The 23,656-nt window shown below is 40.9% G+C and overlaps 1 protein-coding gene and 2 pseudogenes across 1 annotated transcript; all 3 read left to right on the forward strand.

Moving 5' to 3' along the window:
* Window positions 1–878, forward strand: part of LOC119719680 — a 17,346-nt pseudogene extending 16,468 nt beyond the window's left edge.
* A 1,652-nt stretch (window positions 879–2,530) lies between these two features.
* On the forward strand, window positions 2,531–3,635 carry LOC119719850 (annotated as a pseudogene).
* Window positions 3,636–6,883: 3,248 nt separating this feature from the next.
* Window positions 6,884–21,022, forward strand: LOC119719681 (SCO-spondin-like). The gene is made up of 25 exons (XM_038189175.1): window positions 6,884–6,899; window positions 7,137–7,238; window positions 8,397–8,555; window positions 8,818–8,897; window positions 9,869–9,960; window positions 10,181–10,426; window positions 10,521–10,659; window positions 10,907–11,200; window positions 11,495–11,611; window positions 11,665–11,899; window positions 12,024–12,264; window positions 13,162–13,208; window positions 13,323–13,661; window positions 14,010–14,212; window positions 14,426–14,553; window positions 14,724–14,833; window positions 15,059–15,205; window positions 15,550–15,552; window positions 16,181–16,300; window positions 16,949–17,071; window positions 17,487–17,612; window positions 18,696–18,806; window positions 19,547–19,657; window positions 20,003–20,013; window positions 20,990–21,022. Exons 1-25 carry the CDS (start codon window positions 6,884–6,886, stop codon window positions 21,020–21,022), a joined length of 3,333 nt encoding a protein of 1,110 aa, XP_038045103.1.
* Window positions 21,023–23,656: the final 2,634 nt, after the last annotated feature.

Genomic DNA, 23,656 nt, shown 5'->3' on the forward strand with positions numbered 1-23,656 from the left:
CACAAGCATACTGGATCTGCCAGTTGACGTCGTCATGCTAACTATTGGCAACAATTGTACTATCAACATGTTAGCGCTCATAGCATGTCAACAGGTGGATTGGTGTCACTAAATCCCGTGCCACGACTTGCCGCGTCTACACTTGTATAAACATCGCTTGTATGGTCGCTTTCTCGTGTGATTATACCTATTTTTGTGTCGGTGATTTTACCCTTGATCGGCATTGGAGAGATGGGATACGAACCGCTCTACAGCTCCTGCTCCTGTGTGAAGGACACCCTCGTACCTCTTTCGTTCAAACACATTGTGGATTGGCGTTTTGCACTTTCCAATCCAGTTTACCGTCATTTGTGCCATGCTACGTTTCAATATTTCGGTACGTTCTCAAGTCGTCCCGTCGCGTAGCTGGACATGACATTCCAAGTGTCTCGGGCGTGATAAGTGGAGCTGAGCGTGCAATGCGAAAGAGGTTTTGGAAGAGGCAGATTGCAGTCACTAAGAATCTCGTCTACATCGTCTTAGCCTACATTATCTGCCTTCTGCCATTCAGTGTGTCTGTTATACCTCTAGGATACGATTGGAGCATCCGTGACTCCTTATGCAGCAGCCATCATGAACTTTAACACGTTTCTCAATCCTATTATTTACGCCACATCCCACCCTGATTTTAAGGAAACTTTTGGATGCATGGTGCGGTGTAAATGTAAGGATATTCCACGTCAGGCTTGCCCAAAATGAATATATAGAATTGAGTGATGAAACATTGGATTCACTGACCGAAATAATATTTGGATTTGTTTTATGGAAAATCAGCAAACAAAGCAATGGCAATGTGATTATTGCGTCTACGAGTGACAGTGGCGCACCAGGATGGCGTCATTTACATCCTATTAATACTACTCGAAAATAGGCCACATACCTATTACCACGGTCAAATCGTGGGACTAAAGATAATTTGACCAATAAAAAAAAAAAAATCAAGCCCCCGTGCCCTCCCCCGTTGGGTGCGCCACTGGCGAGTGAGAATTTCCACAATATGGTTCCGATCTTTTATGGGAGTTAATATGTAATCGCCAGCTGAAAAAAACCCACTATTTCGTATGAAGATAGTTAACGCCACGTAGTCACTAACAATCTCGTCCACATCGATTTATTTCATTTATTTTACATCTTCTGACATTCAATGTGATAAAAATGTTTTGAAAAAAACAGGATTGTCAAGGAGAAACAAAGTAGAAAAAAACCTGTCATCAAAATGATGTGTTCAACCAGACCCCAGTTCAAAAGAAAAAAAAACATGTCTTAGCCTACGTCGTCTGCACTGCACCCTTTGCCTTTTCTGTTATCCCTCTAGGCTACATTGGAGCATCCGTATGACTCCTTACGCAGCCGCCATCGACATGTGCTTTAACATCTGCCACAATCCCATCATCTACGCCGCATCACACCTGATTTTAAGGAAACCTTTGGATACACTTTCCGTTGTAATGCAAGAAAAATAAAGTGCTTACTGCTGTGATCAGGCTTGCTGGGAACAAGTTAAATTTATTAATACGAAGCCTTCAACATGCATGAACCAAAATAACTTTGACTGTTTATTGACTGTTATACAATAAATCAGGGACAATTAATAAACTCGTATCTTTTCTATTCAATACTCCGCGTCGTTGGAATTTCGATAATTATCTCTCTTTACGAACAAGATTTACCTTCGATTGTGAAATAAATACGGTTGGGACTGTTTTGTAAACAAACGGAAACACAAGGAGAGTGTCCGCTGATATCAATGTCTCGTATTTTCACCGCTGAAGGAGAACTGATGTAAGAGCACTCACTTTATTACTCTCAATTCATTCTGAATTGTAGCCAATTAAGTCGACGCCAGTAGACGGAATTGATAAGAAGTCGTTGAGCATAGGTAGCTTTCTCCCAACATTAAACAACCTATTAAATAAGAGAAGTGACATAGCCAACACATTTATATCTCGTGTCCCTCTTTTGTCATTGTTTCTGCTAGTGATCAATAAAATTCGACCTATTAAGTGATAAGGAGGTGATTGATAATGCACGCTGGCTCTTCAAAGTGACCTTTTTCAAACGTTTGATATACAGGGAGTTGTTAATCATTGATACAATTTCTTTTCTCTGTCTGTCATGCGAGCACTGCAAACTATTCGCGTACGTCTTCAGAATATGATCCAGGATACACGGCGCGAGCATTTCACTTCGTTACTAATCGCTTGGTGGTTCGGTGTGGGTATACGTGTCATATTCAGTCCGAATCACTTCGTTGGCATCCATATAGGCAGACCCCTATGTCATTCACACTCCACGCTGAATGCAATTAGTTATTGTTAAGCTTGTGTCGAGGAAAACGAGCGCAGTTTAGTTTCCAGGTTTCTGTTGGTGGGCTCTGGAATTTGTATCCCTGAATGACGAACCGGTATCGCAAGATCGTACTCTCAGTGCGAACATCACGGGCAAACATTTTTCCTGACTAGCTCATGCAGCCATCTTCTGACTGTTAGAAATGGAAAACTCAACTTTCAATGACAGTTTCTTTGAGACGACAGAAGCACCTTTTCTTGTATATTCGTCCTACTCTATGAGGCAAATCATTGCCGCTATGTGCACCACTACAGCTATCGTAGGACTTATTGGTAATGCACTGGTCATTATAGCTGTTCGATTGTCCAAGAAACTCCGTACAGTCACCAACGTATTCGTTATCAACCTCAGCATCAGTGATTTGATATCATGCGTCTGTCTACCTTGGGAGGTGGTGGCTGTGTTGGGCGAAGATGGCTGGCCGCTCCCACAAGCCGAGTGGCTGTGTGCGGTGACAAGTATCTTCATCATTATCAGCACGGGATGTAGCGTGACGAACTTGGCCCTCATAGCTTTGAATCGATGGGTACGTATCACTAAGTCGCCAGTCCTTGCTCGTCGCATCTACACTCGTCGTAACATCATCTTCATGGTGATATTTTCCTGGCTAATGCCGCTGTGTGTTACGTTGATTCCCCCACTGACTGGTTTTGGTGAACTTGGCTACGAACCTCGCTATAGTAGCTGCTCCTGGGTCAAAGCAAACCCTTATTCCTCTCATCACAGCGTTATTGTGGGAGTTTTCTACTTTCCCATCCCACTCATCACGATCGGGTTCTGTTACGGCTCTATCTTCCGTTACGTGGTCAAGACTTCTCGCCGTATGGCTCAACATGAAGTCAACTCAGTCTCAGGCCTGGTAAGCGCCTCGGACTCGTCCATGCGTAAGAATCTATGGAAGAGACAGGTTAAAGTTACCAAAAACCTTGTGTATGTGGTTGCTGCGTTTGTGATTTGTTCGACTCTCTTCATCTTTCTTTTCTGCCGCTTGGATATGACTGGAGCATTCGAATGACTCCTTACGCAATCGCCATCGTGTACTTTAACTGTATCACTGATCCTATTATCTACGCGACGTCACATCCAGATTTCAAGGAAGCATTCGGCTATATGATTCGATGTCGATGGAAAGATATTCCTCAATCTAGCGCCAGTTCAAGGTTATCGAAATAGTAACCGAACAATGAAAGCACTGGTCTTTTTGGCATAGATACAAAGACATGGGTTGCAGATTTGCAGGCTTTAAATGTGGCTGATCCTTTTTAATGTTTTAGTGGAATTATATTTAAATAAAACTTTGTTAGAATGTTTAAGAGTTAGTGATACGGATGAAAGTCAAGAAACTAGCAGGTTTAGGCAAGTGTAATCGTTGTTCCTGTTTGATTGAATGAATTGTATGTTCTCCTGTTTGAAGTTTCATTTCATCTGCCTCTTACCACAATTGAAAATACTTCGAAACTTTATTTTTCAAATGTAATGCCTTGAGGTGGCCGTTGTCAATAGAAATAAAGTGACTTATTTCTTGTAGTTGAATAATATATTCGGAAATAGAGTGTGGACTGAAAAACGAACTAATGGCGTTCGTTTCTAGCGAAGTTAAACTACAGATCGTGTGCCAAATTAGAAACACTCGACAAAGAATTCGAGTTTAATTATTAACTTCAGTAAGAAGCATCATGGCACGTAAAATGCTGAGTTTGTGGCTCACTCTCTGTAAGTTTACCTAATTTGCAAAAATATAACTAAATAAAACGATCCTGTTATGAACGCAATAAATGGTGTCAACTGATTATATGCTAGTCTACGGATTCGATTGTTTAAAATGTTTTCACGAACATTATCTCCATATCAGGAAAGGCTGGCAGACGTGTCAAGTGCTTAATAAGAGTTGGTCCACCCTGGGATTTATGACGCGTATGCGCACACACCTTAATTCCGTTAGTGGTTAAATAACCAGAATACATCATCGAACCATTTCCCCTCTTTTATTCCCCTGCATTCATAACATTGGCTGAATTTGCAATTAAGCTGACGTCAATAGAGACATCGTACATCTAGCAAAGCGGGCCAATAATGATTCCTGCGACATTTCCCTTGTAGGTCAATTTGAATAAGCAAGACATATCGAAATCTTGTCAGGGGAAGCTGTTAATTTAATTGATCACTTTCCTCTTTCCCAGCCTTTGCCAATTAAGTGACCCCGAATAAATATGCCTTGAAAGGATTGATCAATACTGCCGATATATTTTCCTAATCTTTTTCCACTGCCACAATTCATCTATATAATTTGTGTCCAAAGTTCAACAACGATAGGTATAAATTGCTTGTGACAAAATTCGGTTGCTAGGTGATGGCTCGAAATCTTCAAGTGCTGTGATGCAACGTGTTCATCAATACATCAGAGGCGTAGCAAGGTCCTTTTTTTGGGGGGTGTTAAAAAGTTCTTGTAAAGGGCTCTCGTACACATTCGTGCTCAAATGTAGACAGGGTTTTTGCTCCAGAACGGGGGGGGGGGGGGCAGGTACCATCTTCCAATTAGAGTGCTATTCAAGCACACTATCGGACAATAGATGACGCTTTTTAGAGCGGCATCATTGTCGACGGCCGCGCGAAATGGACTTGATGTACTCGATGACGCTTTTCAGGACGGCATCATTGCCGACGGTCGCGCTAAATTACATATTGGTCATTCGTAAAAGGCTGTTGGTAAAAAAAGGTGCTCGTTAAATAGAAATAGCACTCTTCAAAAAAGTGGGGGTAAGCGCTGGTGAAAAAGGACACTTTAATGAAAAGGGTAGGGGTAGTCTTTACAGAATATTGCGGGGAAGAAACCCCCCTTACACCCCCCCCCCCGATGGCTACGCCTCTGTACACGACACGATTTACGTATTGATAATCATGTATGTGATCTCATGTGTTTTTTGCAATAAAAAAGGAGGAAGTATTGTTTGAGATCAACTCATTTTCCACTCAATAACATCTGAGTCTGCACTTTTTTAATTTTTATAAATAAAAACACCTTTAATGAAAAAACCCACCTTTTTATTAAATAAGTAAAGCCCTCTCTCATCACCAAGCCAAATTTAAAAAAGCGCCATCACACGTTCCTCTGTGAATCAATGTAACTTTTTAGATTACGGGACTTTTTTTTTGTGTGTTTTTTTGGCCTAGTCAGCACAATTTCCGTAGACCTACATTTGCATGCCATTCACATTTTCAATTCATAAACGTAAACCACGGCACTTATTTCAAGCTGTTGTCCACTTCAGTTTAAGATTTGTCAATGCAATGGCGCGGTCTATTGTGTGTTAATTCCTTGCGTGCGACAGTCGTGCGTGTGACATCCGTTGTTAACTCACTGTGTGACCTTCACTATTGTTACAAAAATCATATGTCAAACATATCCCGGTGCAGCAACTCATAATTTCAAGCTGTTACTGTTGTTTCGTTCAATAAAATATTACTTTTGTCTAACATTGCCGTTGTATAATGACATGATATCTGCATTATAAAAATGTGTGCTATTTAATTAAAGACATAAACTTACGTAAATCTGAAATGATGTCGTTAAGTAATCAATGGCCATAAGTTAGCCACAGAGTGGGCGCCTGCTGCTTCAGTAGTATCTTGGACTTCGTGGTGAAGGGATGGAAATTCTACAATTTCTTCTTTTGGTGTTTAACATTCTCTGTTACCATGCGATAGCGGCCAACAAGTGTGAGTTTTTATTTCTTATTTTAGAAATACAAAGCAAAATATAGATTCTTTTTAACAGTTTTAACATTAGAAGGAAATTATAAACAAATACCTTTTTAAAAGAAATTTATTTGTGAAAAGGACCGTCAATTAAATAAAGTATCGCATTATATATTTGAAATAGCTGTGCTGATTTTTGGTTCTGAAAGTCTGTCTGTTCTTTTGTCTTTTGGTTTGAGATTGTGTATTTTCAGCTGGATTTTGGTGCATTTGTGCTGGATTTAGGACTTAATTCTTTCCTCCCCAGAACCCATTTTTGTGATGATACGGTAACCAAAGACGAGTCAGTCCTGGTTCCTCGCCAGGATTTGACTATTCCTTGCCGAGAGCTGAGTCGATACCTAGGCCAAGGCTACCTGCTAGATGACAGTAAGGAAAAGGGGTGGATAAGGAAGATCCTGATGCAGAATGCCCGGTTTTTAAGTAAGTCCGAGCGAGATAAAATGAAGCAAGGTTTTTAATTCGAGATTTCCTCGTTGGTCATGCTGTGCGTGTTTACAGTGGGCTGAACTGCATGTGAGTTTCGGCAAACATTACAGGTGTATTGATAGTAATTTGGTCTGATTACTAATTATTTGTCCACTTTGCTTCTTTCAATAAATCAAGAAGTTAAAAGTTTGAACAACCTGTACTTATCTTCAGTTTTGATGATTGAATTCTGACCCACAGGCCCGCTGCTCGGAAAATCATCAAACGTGAGGAGACAGCGCGAAGAAAATGCTGCGATGGATGGGAAGGAATGCTCTGCGAACAGCGTAAGAATCACTGACACGGATTTTTATTTTTTTTGCTTTGAAGACCACACAACGTACTCAGTTGTAGGAGTTGAAAGGAAAAGTGAAAGAACTCATCCGTTTGGCTCTGTGGTCAAATAAAAATTATAAATTGACATTCGAGAAAACCTTTGCCACTGTCAAAATTTGGTTAACTACAATAAGAAAAAAAAATATACAGATATCTGAACTTTAATCTTTCCGTTTTTATTTGCACAGCAATTTGTACCATCGCTTGTAAGAACTCGGGATCCTGCGTGGCGCCAAACAAATGCGCATGCCCAGACGGGTTTAAGGGTGACCAATGCGAAGAACGTTCTGGTAAGACAATGGCCTGTAACTAATGACTATTATCAAAATCTGCGCTTATGTTGCCAGTGAATGCGTTAGGATCGCTTAATACATAAATATACAATGGTTAATTTCTTCGAGAATTATGTACGTATTTCTTTTTTACTAATTTTCAGTGATATTCAGACTCATTTTCTTAGACTTGGTTCTTTTTGTTATTAAATATCGTCATATATTAAAATACTAAACTTTTCTTTATATTTCTAGATGAAGAGGAGCCTATCCAGACAGATGATATGGCGAGGTATATGGGTGGTTTAAGATTTCCACCAGGCAAAACAATCTTAAACAAAACCATGTTCAAAATTAATAACATTGAAGTCCATTAGAGTAAGGGATAGAGTCATCTTAATGCAAGTCGTATGGTAACTCAAATAAAAAGGGCAGGTTGGAGAAACATTTCTTCTTAATCATTCATACTCAGCTTCAATATTTGATGTTTTAACAAAGGCTAAATGATTTCTTTGATCAGCAGCGGATTTTCGCCCTCGGTTCGCAACGTGCATGGTATGGAGCGCAGGTCATTACCGGACTTTTGACGGTCGACGATTCGATTTCGACGGCGCCTGCAAATACGTGCTGTCCGCTGATATAGGACAATCATGGAGTGTGCATGTCAGTAATTTGCATTGTCATACACCTGAAACTGCAAAAAGGTGAGCTGGAGGAATAACTTGCTTAATCATAAGGTATTAAAAGATTATATATAAAGAATCGAAATTGAATTCCAAAAATTTAGTTAAATAGTCAAGTATACAATGCTCCGAATTGTGATTTTGTCAGTAGTCTTGCTCATAAATATTGGTTAAAAAAATGAGTACTTTACTTGTTTCTATTTTCATTTTCAGCGTTTGACGTTCCAGCTTGATCAAGATACCTTGGAAGCTGAAGGGGGAATGATTGCATTCAATCGAAAAATCATCGAATCAGTTCCCTTTCAGACAAAAGGTAAATTGACGTATCGGTATAGTTTTAACTTTTTAATTACTTTTGCGAATCAATTGATATTGTTTCCATATCCTGTATGAGACTGGCAAACTCGTTTCCATTTTCTACTGCAGGCAACGCTCCCAACGCCTTGGGCAAGGCAATCACTCTAATAAATGCCGATGTGCTTTTCATGTCCAGGTATCTCGATTGAGAAGGAGGGTGATTTCTTCTACCTTGATTCTGGTTCTGGTTGGAGGAGTAAATTTGATAATGGATCAACCGTTTACGTCACACTAAATGAAGAGCTGATGGCGTCAACTGTTGGCTTGTGTGGAGACTACGATGGCAAACCAGATAGTGAGTCATTCAGGTTCCATTTCAAATGACAAAATGTCTTACTCAGTATTTAAATGTCGTAAAATAAAAATGTGTCTTAAAAACATGGGCAGAAAACGTATGTTGTGACGATAGATTTTATTATATAAAGATAATTCAGCAAACAAAATCGGACCAATGACAGACTTTCAATGAATGATATCAGTTGTTAATTTTCTGTAAAATTCAAAATGAAAGTAGTAACTTAAGTTTGTTAATGCTGTTTTTTGATTTTTTTTCACAGATGATTTGATGACCAAGAATAAAAGCATTGCAACCAACCCGATCGCCTTCGGACATAGCTGGACTTTGGAGGACGATCAGGTAAAAAACCTTAAAGATTTACAAAAAAAACAAACACAAGCTTTTGTTGATAGTAAGCCTATTTATTCATGTTACTTCCTTTAATTATATATTTAATGGATTCCAATTTTGACGAGTAACAACTCTATACTATTTCTTGGGAAATCGTCATTTATGTCCGAACATTTTATAATCATTATGGTATCGTTTCGGTGCGGTAACATGTGGTAATAACTACTGTTGATATTAGTTCTGAGAAGAACTTGTCCATTATCAACTTTTCTATATTTTTGTTCTGTTAGAACAGTCCTGCTGTAAAAAAAAAGCTTATTTTTCTTTACACTTGATCTCTATTAGGAATGTACGGAGAAAGCTACAATATGGAGTCATCCTTGTCAACGATACGAAAATCGTCTTGATGATGCTTTAAAGCATTGTGATCGAATGAGAGAGGAACCTTTCTCAGTCTGTAACCTACAGGTTGGTTCATGCTTGATTCTTGATCGAAACATGGATTATGTAGTTACTTGTTCTCTTGTTGTGTCTGCTGAATCAGGTTGTTTATTTCCTTGAATGTGTGTCATGTCTGTGCGGGCTGTTTCATGTTTTCTTCGTCCTTTTCTGCGTTGGACGGTCAGTTGATTGGTACTGGAATGGCGAAAATTTACCTTTTGCCCTGCATCGACAGATGCTACAAGCACGGAACACTCTCAGTGCTTTCTGGGTACTCGACAGAAAATTTCACGAGCTTGCTTGAGTGGGACTCGAACTAATGACTTCTGCTGGTTGGGAACTTGCTTGCTAAGATTGCTCCGCTGCTGAGTGAATCAATGCGTCAGTCAATAAGTCGATAAATGTGATTTGGTCGTTCGTCTCCTTGAGTTACGCTTGATTTACGCTGATTTACGCTTAGTCTGCTTGATGCTTGTTTATATTATTGAATCATTTTACCAATTCCCATTTTTAATCATTTTTTTTTTAAATAATTTCAGGTCGATCCCAGCCTGTACCACGATGCATGCCTGTATGATCTTTGCCTGCACGATCCAGACAACCAGGCCGTTCTGTGTTCATCTTTAGAAGCGTACGTTCGTGAATGTGCCAGTCTTGGAATTGCGGTCGATTGGAGACAAGATGGTTTTTGTGGTGAGTAGAAATCGCTAAGCACTGGTTGGACACAGAGTAACTAGATTGTGCTTTTCATAATTCATACTCGCATGATCTGAGATCGTTCCACCAAAATCCCGTTCTTTTCGAGAATTTTTTTTACGACGAGCAACTACCACTTTTCAATCTTGTTTCAGCAAAATCGTGTCCGGTGGTCAGATCTACAAAGACTGTGGGTCAGCGTGTCCGAAGACCTGCGCGTCCCTCAACTACGGACATGACATGGACTGTCCGGACACTTGCGTCTGTGGCTGTCAATGCCCGGATGACTTATACATGGATATCGGGGGAGATAGGTGCGTCACGGCTGAGGAGTGCTCGTGTGTAGTCAATAGGAGAATATATCACCCGGGAGATATCATCAAGAAAGACTGCAATACATGGTAAGATGTATAAACTGTTTCTATTATACCTTCGCCTGCATCAGATGCTGGAGAAATGTGAGATGGCTACATGTTTTATCTCTAACTCTTTCAGCACCTGGAAAGGAGGTCGCTGGGATTGCACTCACGAGGTCTGTGATGCTACCTGTTACGTCATCGGAGCATCCCACGTCATCACCTTCGATAAACATGAATATTCATTCCACGGCATGTGCGGATACACCTTGGTTGAGGTAAGACTGAAACCTTAACCATCCCTGATGGCCGATCCATTAAGGCCAATTCACTGTCACACTACATATTCAAGGCGCGCGCGTCATACGCAAATGCGCGCAATTCCTTCTCTTGCAGGACACTAACCACGACTGTGATTGGTCATAAATTATGGAGTGTTCAATTGATTGGTAAATTCTCAATCTTTGGACATCTCAATTATAATGAATGAGCTGCACTCTTATTTTCTCGGTATTCTTTCTACAGGAAGCCAAAGGCAAGTTCACCATCGTAGCTGAGTTTGCCGACTGCGGTAGTGATGGATCTGTTTCCTGCGTTAGTTACCTCAAGATAACTGTCGGTAGAACCACGGCACAACTCCACCGGAATCACGAGGTTCAGATAGATGGAGACATAGTGATTTTGCCTTACCATTCAGCAGAGTTTAACATCATTCGAGCGTCTTCGGTCTTCGTAGTGTTTGAGAGCGCAGGGTTCCGTGTGATGTGGGATGGCTCGATGAGTGTGGAGATGACATTGGAAGCGGATTACAAATATGAGGTGATGTATAAACTATAAAAAATGTCGCAAGATATTGACTTGAACTAGAACAAGATTATCAAGCGCTACTGCTGAAGATATTGCCAGGTGTAGTTTTAATACATTACTTGCCTTCATTGCTAGTCCCTTCCAACTTAAGGCGCGATCTTAAGTACATTTTTAGACAAGGTCTTTAATATAAGGAGTTTGTAAAGAGTTAATAGTTTAGGAGGACTTTTTCAATTTGTCGGAACTTTTGGAAATTTGGATCATATTTTATGAGCAGGTTTGAAATATTTTTCTCACCTACTGCAGGTTGTTGGCTTGTGTGGCTCATTTGACTATAATCAGGAGAATGACTTCGCCACACGCAGCGGAGACATCGAATCAGACCCATACGTCTTTATCAGCAGCTACAAAGTGACCCAAACTGTGAGGACTTAGACGAGTCTAACGCCTTTGACTCTTGTGGAATCAACTCCCAGAATGCACCGCGGGCTGAGCGCCTCTGCGCGTCGCTTCGCGATAACGTATTTGCAGAGTGTGCTTACGTCATGGAGGATGAGTTCTATCGTGAGAGCTGCTTGGCCGATGTTTGTGGGTGTGACAACAAGGAGGCGTGTCTGTGCAGCGTGGTCCAATCATATGCTAGACAGTGCGCCCTCAACGGTCAAGTTGTTGACAACTGGAGGAACATTTCCTCACTCTCTGGTAGTTGCGGTAAGATAATCATGATTGTACATGAAAGGTGTCTAAATTTACTCACCCATCATTTTTTTTTCCTAATAACTCACATGATCAATCTGTCTACACAAAATTAATTTTTATTTATATATCTTTTTAGAAATCATCTGTCCCACTGGTCAAGTTTTCAGTGAGTGCGGCTCAGCTTGTGGTCAAACCTGTGGTGACCACGCCTACGGTGACCATTGCTCGGACCATGAATGCTTACCGGGATGCAGTTGCCCTGACAACCAAGTCTCGAATAAGCACCATGTCTGCGTGGATGTGTCTAGCTGTGAGTGTGTTCATCTTGGCAAGATGTATCAAGCAGGCGAGGTGATTCAGATGCCGTGTCAGACATGGTGAGAACGGACATAATTTATTAATCACTCAGGACTTTAAGCCAAGGAGATCCCTGTGAAATTTCCATTTTTAGTTTCTTGTTTCTTCTGAATTTGGGGAAGCAGCATCCCAAGCAGACACGTTTATGCAAATCATTTTTATTTGAAGTCAACCATAGAAAATGTTTTGGCTAGTTTATAAGACTACGCAAGTTGTTTTCAATATGGCGTGGTTAATATCGTAAGGCACAGTCACTTGTATTACTATATATGCCCTCGTCCTTAAATTCTATCTTGACAACTCCCTTCCCGGTGGCAGCGTTTGTACCAATGCTTCGGTCGACTGTGAGATGCTACCTAATTGTACCACTACCTTAGAGTGTCCGAACAACATGGTGTTTTCTGAGCGCGCGTCGCAATGTGAACTCACCTGTAGTAACTTCAACAGCATGATGTTGTGTCCCCCTCAGACAACGCCAGGGTGTACGTGTCCGGAAGGACTTTTGCTAAATGTAAGTCACATTTTACAACAGACCTGTTTTGTCCTTTGCAGCAGTAACATTTTGCCAAAAGATACCGATTTGGGGAAGTAGCTACTGAGTTACCATACAGATTTGTAAGCCTGCCAATATCTTGCCTGTGTGTGAACTTCCAATCTAATCTTTCTGCCAAACTCTCATCTCTCTCATCATTTTCTTTGAACTACATTTCTCATTTTTCAAGGGTAATGTCTGTGTCGAACGTAGTGACTGTCCCTGCACACACAATGGAGTATCATATGAGACTGGAGCCAGCATAATCAATGATTGTAATCACTGGTAAGTCGATGGGGGACAAGTCTTGGGATTTAAAAAAATCGTGTCCGCACTGACAGGATTCTTATTTTTCTAACTTCGAGTTTTCCTTATCTGATTGCAGCATCTGTCGCAACAGAACTTGGCACTGCACATCACATTCATGCCCAGGTAGGAGATTGCCAAACTCTCTTCTTTAGCGGTTTCATGTCAATCCGTCTCTCTGTCTGCTTGCCTGGTTGTTTCTCGTTAATTATTATTTATTATCTATTTCTTGTCAACTAGCAACCTGCATGGCAGTCGGGGATGCTCACTACTCCACCTATGACAGCAAGTCATACTCCTTCCCAGGGCAATGTCGCTACATCCTCACCAAGGAGATTTACGGAACGTTCCTCGTCACCACGCAGAATGTTCCGTGCGGCACTGAGGGCGTAACGTGCACCAAATGCGTCCACGTTCAGATCAAGAGCGTGCTGATCAAGCTCCTGCGTGGACGCGCTGTGATCGTGAATGAGAACCCAGTGAATCTTCCCAAAGTTTACAACGAGATTACGATCTTAAAGAGCGGGATCTTCACCATAATACGATGGGATGACAAGCTTGAGGTTCGCTGGGATGGAGGTTAGTTGTCACATTTACTTCTCATGCATGTTCTATAGGTATACAGTGTTTTTGCAGTGGTCGGTATATCACTAGTTCGCAGATGTTGCAAATACCCGTTGTATTTTCCAATATATTTCTAAATATTTTTCCACGTGATAATCTCAGCTGAAAATAGTTATTTTAAAAATAAGTGAACGGAAATTGCATAAACGTAACGAAGAAGGTTTATCACTAGTTATTAAATTAGGTAAGAAGACATACACAGACTCAGACGCAAAGTTTCGTCGAAGCGATTTGTCATTCTGTTTTACTTGTGAATTTCATCTTAATAAAATGACCTTCTTCAATTGTGTCTTCATTTTAAAGCCACTCGTGTGTACATCAAGGTCTCTCCGCATTTCGCCGGTAGTTTGGTCGGTCTATGTGGTAACTTCGATAATAATGCTGAGAATGATTTCACCAGTCGGTATGGTATGAAGGAAGCACGGGCAGATACGTTCGGTAATAGCTGGAAGGATATTCCTACGTGCGCTGATGTAGACAGTAAGAAACATCAAGATCAATGTGAGGTAAGATTGATTGAGAGCTAAAGTATTGGACCTTAACCGTGTGGATTACATTCATGATTGATGTCTTCAAATAATCTAAATAATGTATTATTGTTGCACTGTACCAATAGCTACAGATTGTGTCAAACATTTGGTACAGTTTCCTGAAATGCTCAATATTATCACAGGTGCACTGCAGACAGCAGCATTTCCATCATTTATCATTTGTTTCAGTTGAATCCCAACCGTCTCACCTGGTCTAAGAAGCGATGCAACATCTTGAGAAATGAGAAGTTCCATCCGTGTCATGAAGTTGTTAACCCAGAGATGTATATGAAATGGTGTGAATATGATACATGCGGGTAAGCATCCATACATAATAGTCCAAATATTCTAGCAGGTTTCTATCAAAATGGTTCATATTTTGTTGAGATTTAGGGTTGCCAATGGAAGAGTGTTTATCAAGACGTAAAATAATTTTAATGCTGCTGTGAGGTGTTTCAATAAAAACATTTCCTTGTTTCAACTTCAGATGTAATTCCGAGTACGACTGCGAGTGCCTGTGCACCGCACTGGCAGCCTACGGGGAAGAGTGCAACAGACACGGCGTTCATATCCACTGGCGATCTGAGGATTTGTGCCGTAAGTCTAATCTGCAATTTTGAAATAATGAGAATTTTCGCGTCACGGTTAAACGACACAAATTATCACCTTAAAAAAGTTCCTGGCCACGCAATTTATGTAACAAATATTACTACAAAGTACGATACTCATTTAGTAGCCTACTACTGTTTTTTTTCCAAACCTTATAAAAATAATAACTTTCAAAATACAATCTAACCTTACGTTTCAAATTTTCCGCCGCAGCCATGCAGTGTGACTATGGCTACGTTTACAAAGCTTGTGGACCTATTTGCCCTGTAACCTGTGACTCTCTGAGTGAAGAGATCCATTGCGACTTCTGTAAGGGCTGCGTGGAAGGTTGTCACTGTCCAAACGGTACCGTAGAGCACGGTAAGTTACAGACTAACAAAGGGTCAACAACCTAGCTTTCGATACCCGAATCAGCAGAACACTGGAAGTTCAGGTTAAATGTGTTGGGAATTCATAGCTTTAGGGACCTATTGAAGAAAATATCCAAGTTGAGTTTGTCAAATTACTGCAGAACCGATCATTAGAGCAAATTATTGATGCTCGTTAGGCGTGCATTTTCAGCATCCGGCTAAAACGCTGGTCTCATAATCCCATAACCCTTTTACCTTGAAAGCTCAGAAGATTATTATTGAGCTGCATTATTGTCCGTGAATTTCGGTGCTGCAACTCGGTTATTATTTTTGTTTCCTTATTTTTCTCTTCAGATGGTAGGTGTATTTCTGCTCGTGACTGCACCTGTAAACATAACGGTGTGCGATATCAACCGGGTAACAGGATCACCATTGACTGCAAAAACTGGTAAAGCTAAAAAAACAAATATTTTCTTTATAATATATAAAGTCGAGTGAGGGCGGTATTAAATCAAGACAAGAACATGTTTTTGAAGGAGCCTAGGCCTTATTTCAGTTTATCACTAGGTCTTAATGTCCGTTTATGTTCATCAAATGGTGAACTTAGATCTGAATTGTATTTGTGCCAATCTTTGTTGTTATCTGAATTTGATTTTCACAGTGTCTGTGAGAACGGCAAGTTTACGTGTATTGGTCAACAATGCTCTGGTAAGCAACATTATTATTATTATTATTAAATAGAAGAAAGGCGATGATGAGATAAAAATTAACTAACGAGGGAGTTGAAAAGAGTTCTGCTTTGGTTTCAAATTTCAGACATGTTTTCGGTGATATATCAAACGGTTGAGACAACTCTGTGACATAAGATTCATTTTTCCGCTACCGAAACAAAAGATAATGCACTGCTGTAGTTTCAATGTTTAATCTTATGACTTATTGGTCTGTCTAATTCCAATTTGGGGGTAATTTTTACTATTTTGTCAAGGTGTGAGAAAGGCTTGTAAGTTGGATGAGTTTGAGTGCACCAATGGACGCTGTATTCCCGACGATTGGACGTGTGACACAGCGGACGATTGCGGGGATGGTTCAGATGAAATCAACTGTAGTAAGTTGCAGTGTTGGAACTGTGTAGCACTGAGGGCACTTTTCAAGAGGTGTTGAATTGCCAGCACTCTTTATTTCAATGGTGTAAAGTTGACCTATGTGTTTGTAAAATCAACTATTTTAAATTATAAAAGACTTTCAATAGAACAATAGAAGTTGCAGAACATGTGTCTAGTTCTTTCAAAATTTACGGCTGAGTGTTGAAGATTTACAAAGATGCTAAATAAACGATGTGTTATTTGTTTTTAGCAATCAAATGTTGTCCTGACCAATTCACCTGTGCCAATGGACAGTGCATTGAAAGAGTTTTCCTGTGTGACCGGGTACCAGACTGTGTTGATCATTCTGATGAATATAGCTGTCGTAAGTTTTCCTTTTTCGTCTTATTTACTTTATAACAAAACAAAAACATAGAAGGGGTTGAGTTCTTATCTTGTTATTGAAAGATTTTTTTTCGGTCAAGTGTGGATTTGGAAGCAGGGTTTACATAGTTAAGAAATGAAGAAGCTGTTCTCACTAAACTCGGAACTGGTAGCAAAAAAGCAACTGTTGTGAAACCCTTACCTTGTCACCAATTCATGATATTTCTAGAACAAAAATTAGAAAACTGTCTTGAAAATGACCTGCGTGTTTGCGTCTTTTTGTGTAGCGTCACCTCAGTGCAAGATGGATGAGTTTCAATGTAGGCAAGGTCATTGCATTCCGATCCATTATCGATGTGATGGGGTGTTTGATTGCGGTTTCAACGACACTACGGATGAAGATGGTTGCAGTAAGTATAATGGGATGTGGCCTACTTCCTCCATTTGAGGAGTGTTAATGAATGTTGACATTGTAGACTAAAAGCTTTCCAATAATATACGATTCAATATTTGAGTTGGTTTAGTGTCCTTGCCTTACCTCACGATACACGAACGAAGTACAATCAATGAAGTAATAAGGAAGACACCTGTATGACTTCTTATGACAGTTGTTATACTTTTGTTCATTCCGGATAGCCCCTGCTTACATTTTTCCTTTAACTTCATGTCTAAAGATTTAAAACAAAATATATAAATAAATAATAAATAAATAAATAAATATTTTTGAAGTTCGGAACAGCTATATAAAACAAAGTATTGAACAAAGTCTCCTCCAAATAGTTGTGAAGTATTCTGAATCAAACTGCATATCCTTTTCATTAATAGCGCCGGGACCAAAATGTGGTGTACGTGAATTCCAGTGTCGCATCAGTGGCATGTGTCTATCATTGATTCATCAATGTGACGGACATGATGATTGTGGAGATGGCAGCGATGAATCCAGTTGTGACGGTAAGATGATACAGAGAGAACATGTCATCGTTCCCAAGAAATATAAGATAATATGTCAGGTGTGATTTTGTTTTAAGGAAAAGGGTAAGAGAAATGGGCGTTCTTAGACATTCCTTGATCGTGTCTTAGGATGTCATCAGTAACAGCTAAATGTACTTCACAAACCTTTGGCTATTGAACATCAACAATTGACTTCCGGCTATCTCAGTCCAAAATTGTGAAAGATGTAAACATGTTCATCGAAAATCTGGTGGATGTTCTCAAGAAGTAGGTGGTGGAGAGTTCCGTTGGCGTGCTCGATAAGAAAGCACTCCACACATTCCAATTTCTGCCAACTGCTCAGCTTTTACCAAACATGTGACAGGCGTTGTCTTTTGTAATAGACACATGCCTCACATACACAGTGAGGTATCCATGTATTACAATAACTTGGTTCATAGTTATACATTCACTCCCCCCCCCCCCCCCACAGGTTGTAGCTGTCAGAGTAACTTCACCTGTACCGACATATGTCAGTGTATTCCTGTCAGCCAAGTTTGTGATGGTTTTCCACAGTGTGATGATGGTTCAGATGAGTCTGGTGTCTTGTGTGAATGTAAGTAAGATGAATTTATATTCATTCGGGTTTTTTTGTAGAACATGAAGAGCCAACATTAAATCAAATGTTTGAGTTACTCTTTCTGTTGGGAAACTGTCGAGGGCGCACACCAATCAAATTTGTCTATCAGCAAGATCGAGAGAGAACTATCGCTAACCGTGGTACGACTGTCTTTGCAAAACCTACTTTCGCTAGTCTATTCAATCAATTTCAATCAACCTACAGCCAATCCAAGAAGTGTCATATATTAGCTTTGACCATGATATGACAAGAAGCATGTTATCAATGCACAGTCATAATTATATCGCAGTATTATTAACTACTAGTCGACCATGATCGGTCTATCAAACTTGCTCTTTAATGCGCCCGTGTGATGTTTATTGGCTGTAAAGTATACTGTCTTTAGATTATATAAGATGAAGGCAACGACAGTGACTTTTCCAGATTTCTTCTTACTTGCGACTTGTCTATGTTTTTTTTGGCAGCTTGCAAGTATCACCTGTGTGATTCTGGAGAATGCATCACATTTGACAAGTTGTGTAATGATGTGCATGATTGCAAGAACGGGGAAGATGAAAGAAACTGCCAACTCTCAAGTGAGAAATTCAAAATGTTCAAAACCGTTACAGTATACAAATATTGACTGCTTCGAGTGGTGTAGTAAAACTAGCCACCCGAGGTGATCCATGAAGCATTGGAAAAAAAAAACCTCCATGGATCACCGAGGGAAGAAAGTTTACAACACCACGAGGTGAATCAGTCAATATTTGTTTTATAACACCTGTCCCACATATTCTGCTTGAGTAAGCGATAAATGATTAATTTAATCTAAATACAATGAAAGTGTAATTCATTTGAAAACGAATTAGTTGAAATCTTTTTGCAATTTTCCAAACTACCCTCTTCACGAAATTGTTGAACCCCGTTCTGTAGCGCTAGCGCTCGGGAACACTACGCGCAACACGCACCCCCTTATGATTTTCACACAATACCGGTTCTTATGCATAGTACTCTGTTGCTACGGGTATAGTACTTTGGTTACTACGGGTGTAGTCTTTTTGCCGTGCACAGCAAGATAGCAAAATTAGTGAATGCCGTCTGACTCGCTCTCGGCCAATCAAGGCACAGAATCTGTGAGTGAGGTGTTATAATAAAACTTAGACTAATTTCTTAATTTCTTTAGGAGTACTGCATAATCCTACGCCCATTGTAATACTAGAAGCAACAAAACGTGCACGTGTATGCCCTATACATGTATTCTTCTTGTAACAATTAACTCTTAAGTTACCTCAGCAGAAGTCGTCAGAAAAGGTTGATTTCATTTGATTCCTTTTAGCTCCAGAGCCTGGATGTTCAGAGTTCACATGTAACAACGGCAGGTGTATCCCTGAGCTCTATGTTTGTGATCGTAGTGATGACTGTGGTGATGGCTCAGATGAAGACCAATGTAAGTAGATCTATACGCCTCTAGATTCCATTTAAGGTCCAAGTCTATCAAAAGACCCTTCAAAGCAGATTTTCAAAATGAAAATGTCCAACTAATTCCAAAATCTATCTTTTATAACTCATTCTTCGTTACTTTTGCAGCCTAACCCTAGTTACGCCGCTGATTAAAATTATAGCAGGCTTGACCTGAACCAATTTGCCTCCAAGGGACTCCATGCACCCGTAACACTTTCAAGCCCCCCCCCCCCCCTACCCTCCCGCCATTCAGACTCTGCGCCTACAATGGTGTTAGAAAGGGGACATAAAAACGAAAAGTGGAATGTATATTTGTCTTTTTTTTTTACAGGTGAAATGGAGGTACTTCCAACAACTTCAGGTACACACTACTTCTTTGTTGTGTCAGAAAAAGCGATTTGATAAGAACTAATTGTTGGGGAAATAAAACAAAAACATTGTGTCTGTAATAACTCAAAGTGTCGAAATTTGATTTTTACAAAACATGAAAACATGAAGCTGACAGTCATTATGCCAAGGAGGCAACGATAGCAGGGAACCTTTGTGACTTTCAAGACCGAATAGGAATTTGACGAACAAATTCATGTTGTGTCTGATTGAAAACCCTTCGATATCGTAAACAATGTCATGTGCCTATCAAATAAACACAAGGAACATCCAGTGTGTTACTGGCTATTCTTCCATTCAAATTTGTGGCTGCATTTTCAATCCAGGGTTTACTTCAGCCACGCCTGCAAGAGGTGAATTACACTCAACAGTACCAACCGAGGAAGCATCGACACAGACTTACAAAATTCCTTCTTCTGCGTTGTCAACAAACGGTAGAATCAACATTCTGTATTCTAAACAGCCCCCAGAGCGAAACAAATTTCGTTCAAGAATTTCGAAGCTAAAATTGAAAACAAAAATTAATTTTAAATGCAAAACTTACGCGACAGACATTTACATTACGACTATCAATCTCCTTAATTTTTTTATGATCTCTCTTGGTTTTCTATACGACCTAAGCCATTATCATCATTTAATTAAAGATGTATTTCTGTACCTACCTACTAAAATTGCTGTGTTAAAATCTAATTGATTTCGAAATATGTGTTAACACGGCAGCTCCTGCGAGCGATCAGCCGCTGACCGTTCCCATTAAACTGTCAGAAACCCAGACAACAAAGGTGATTTCCAAAGTAACAGAGAGCACCACTGGTGCTGTCACAACATCCAAAAATAAAATCTAGTCATGATTGTGTGAATCCTGATATGCTGGGTCAGCTGATCGACGAAGCTTGGTTAATGATAAATTAACCTTCTTTTATTTCCTCAGGAACTCAGACAACCAGGGTTGATTCCACCGTGAGAGAACGCACCACTGGTGCCGTCACAACAACCGAAGAAGTCAAAACTACCACCGTTACAACTGCTGCCGGGCAAGAGCTGACCACTGTAAGCACATCGGTGCCACTTGAGTCCACAACTCCAGGCTACTGCCTAGAACCGATGGACGAACAGGTCGGGCTGGAAGTAGAACAAACAACAGAGGGAGAGGCCACTATTGATGAGACCACGGGAACCTGGAATGTACCAGCGCCCGTAACGGAGGACAGAAAAAAGACACCAAAGCTTCTGACCAAGTTTTCTCAGCGATCAGTGGTCAACGGAATTAGGCTGACCAACGTGGCAAATGCCGATGGTGTTGCTCCTGTTGAGCCTGTGGTGTTGAGTATTATAGTCTCCTACAAGAATCCTGAAGACGAGGATTTCATTGAAGTAGCTGAGGAGAAGACAAGTCAACCGGTAAGTTGTATTATTTTCAGGCAAGTCTGGGATTTTGTCCTGGATTCATGATTTGACATACAAAAATTGGCAGTTGCTGCGATGAGTCACCGTGATCACTTTTCTTTGTCACTTTACAGATTGTGACTGTGACTCTAGAGCCTGAAGTAGCCCAGACTTATCTCTTGCCTGAAGATGCATCCCTAGATGATGTGACCAGCATTCGTCTGGAAGTAGTGGGAATAAGCGGGGCCAAGTCAACCAGCCTGGATGTTGACATTTTAGGCTGCGTTAAAGGTAGGTGGCATTTTGACTTGTCAGGACAAGGAGAGATTTGACAGAGAATTTGCCACAGCTAAAATATTGAGGTTTTTTGGATTGACTGAATCTTCTTGTGTGTTTATCCCAGTACTTTCCACGGGAGTGCCGGCGAGAGACCAGCCGCAGACCGTGCCAACTAAAGTCAAAGTGACCACGACCACTGTTGTGACTTCTCCCCTTGGAACAACCACTGAGGAGACAACTACGGTCAAAGCATCATCACCTGCCGCATCGACAACAGCAGGTAAGATTTTTTTCATGATTGTGTGAATCCTGATATGCTGGGTCAGCTGACGAAGCTTGGTTAATGATAAATTAACTTCTTCTTTATTTCCTCAGAAACTCAGACAACCAGGGTTGTTTCCACCGTGACAGAGAACACTACTGGTGCCGTCACAACAACGGAAGAAGTCAAAACTACCACCGTCACAACTGCTGCCGGGCAAGAGCTGACCACTGTAAGCACATCGGTGCCACTTGTGTCCACAACTCCAGGCTACTGCCTAGAACCGATGGACGAACAGGTCGGGCTGGAAGTAGAACAAACAACAGAGGGAAAGGCCACTATTGATGAGACCGCGGGAACCTGGAATGTACCAGCGCCCGTAACGGAGGACAGAGAAAAGACACCAAAGCTTCTGACCACGTTTTCTCAGCGATCAGTGGTCAACGGAATTAGGCTGACCAACGTGGCAAACGCCGATGGTGTTGCTCCTGTTGAAGCCTGTGGTGTTGAGTATTATAGTCTCCTACAAGAATCCTGAAGACGAGGATTTCATTGAAGTAGCTGAGGAGAAGACAAGTCAACCGGTAAGTTGTATTATTTTCGGGTAAGTCTGGGATTTTGTCCTGGATTCATGATTTGACAAAAAAAAAAATGGCTGTTGCTGCGATGAGTCACCGTGATCACATTTCTCTGTCACTTTACAGATTGTGACTGTGATTCTAGAGCCTGAAAGTAGCCCAGACTTATCTCTTGCCTGAAGATGCATCCCTAGATGATGTGACCAGCATTCGTCTGGAAGTAGTGGGAATAAGCGGGGCAAAGTCAACCAGCCTGGATGTTGACATTTTAGGCTGCGTTAAAGGTAGGTGGCATTTTGACTTGTCAGGACAAAGAGAGATTTGACAGAGAATTTGCCACAGCTAAAATATTGAGATTTTTTGGATTGACTGAATCTTCTTGTGTGTTTATCCCAGTACTTTCCACGGGAGTGCCGGCAAGAGACCAGCCGCAGACCGTGCCAACTAAAGTCAAAGTGACCACGACCACTCTTGTGACTTCTCCCCTTGGAACAACCACTGAGGAGACAACTACGGTCAAAGCATCATCACCTGCCGCATCGACAACAGCAGGTAAGACTTTTTTCTTGATTGTGTGAATCCTGATATGCTGGGTCAGCTGATGAAGCTTGGTTAATGATAAATTAACCTTCTTTTATTTCCTCAGAAACTCAGACAACCAGGGTTGTTTCCACCGTGACAGAGAGCACTACTGGTGCTGTCACAGCAACGGAAGAAGTCAAAACTACCACCGTCACAACTGCTGCCGGGCAAGAGCTGACCTCTGTAAGCACATCGGTGCCACTTGTGTCCACAACTCCAGGCTACTGCCTAGAACCGATGGACGAACAGGTCGGGCTGGAAGTAGAACAAACAACAGAGGGAAAGGCCACTATTGATGAGACCGCGGGAACCTGGAATGTACCAGCGCCCGTAACGGAGGACAGAGAAAAGACACCAAAGCTTCTGACCACGTTTTCTCAGCGATCAGTGGTCAACGGAATTAGGCTGACCAACGTGGCAAACGCCGATGGTGTTGCTCCTGTTGAGCCTGTGGTGTTGAGTATTATAGTCTCCTACAAGAATCCTGAAGACGAGGATTTCATTGAAGTAG

This window comes from Patiria miniata, unplaced genomic scaffold (genome assembly GCF_015706575.1).
Source record: "Patiria miniata isolate m_02_andy unplaced genomic scaffold, ASM1570657v1 HiC_scaffold_8, whole genome shotgun sequence".
In the NCBI taxonomy this organism is placed as follows: domain Eukaryota; kingdom Metazoa; phylum Echinodermata; class Asteroidea; order Valvatida; family Asterinidae; genus Patiria; species Patiria miniata.

Excerpts from the sequence above, each read along its gene's own strand:
- LOC119719681 (XM_038189175.1), top strand. Across the intron at positions 10,660-10,906 it reads GCGGATACACCTTGGTTGAG|GAAGCCAAAGGCAAGTTCAC; the intron begins GTAAGACTGAAA and ends TTCTTTCTACAG. Across the intron at positions 18,807-19,546 it reads AAGAAACTGCCAACTCTCAA|CTCCAGAGCCTGGATGTTCA; the intron begins GTGAGAAATTCA and ends GATTCCTTTTAG.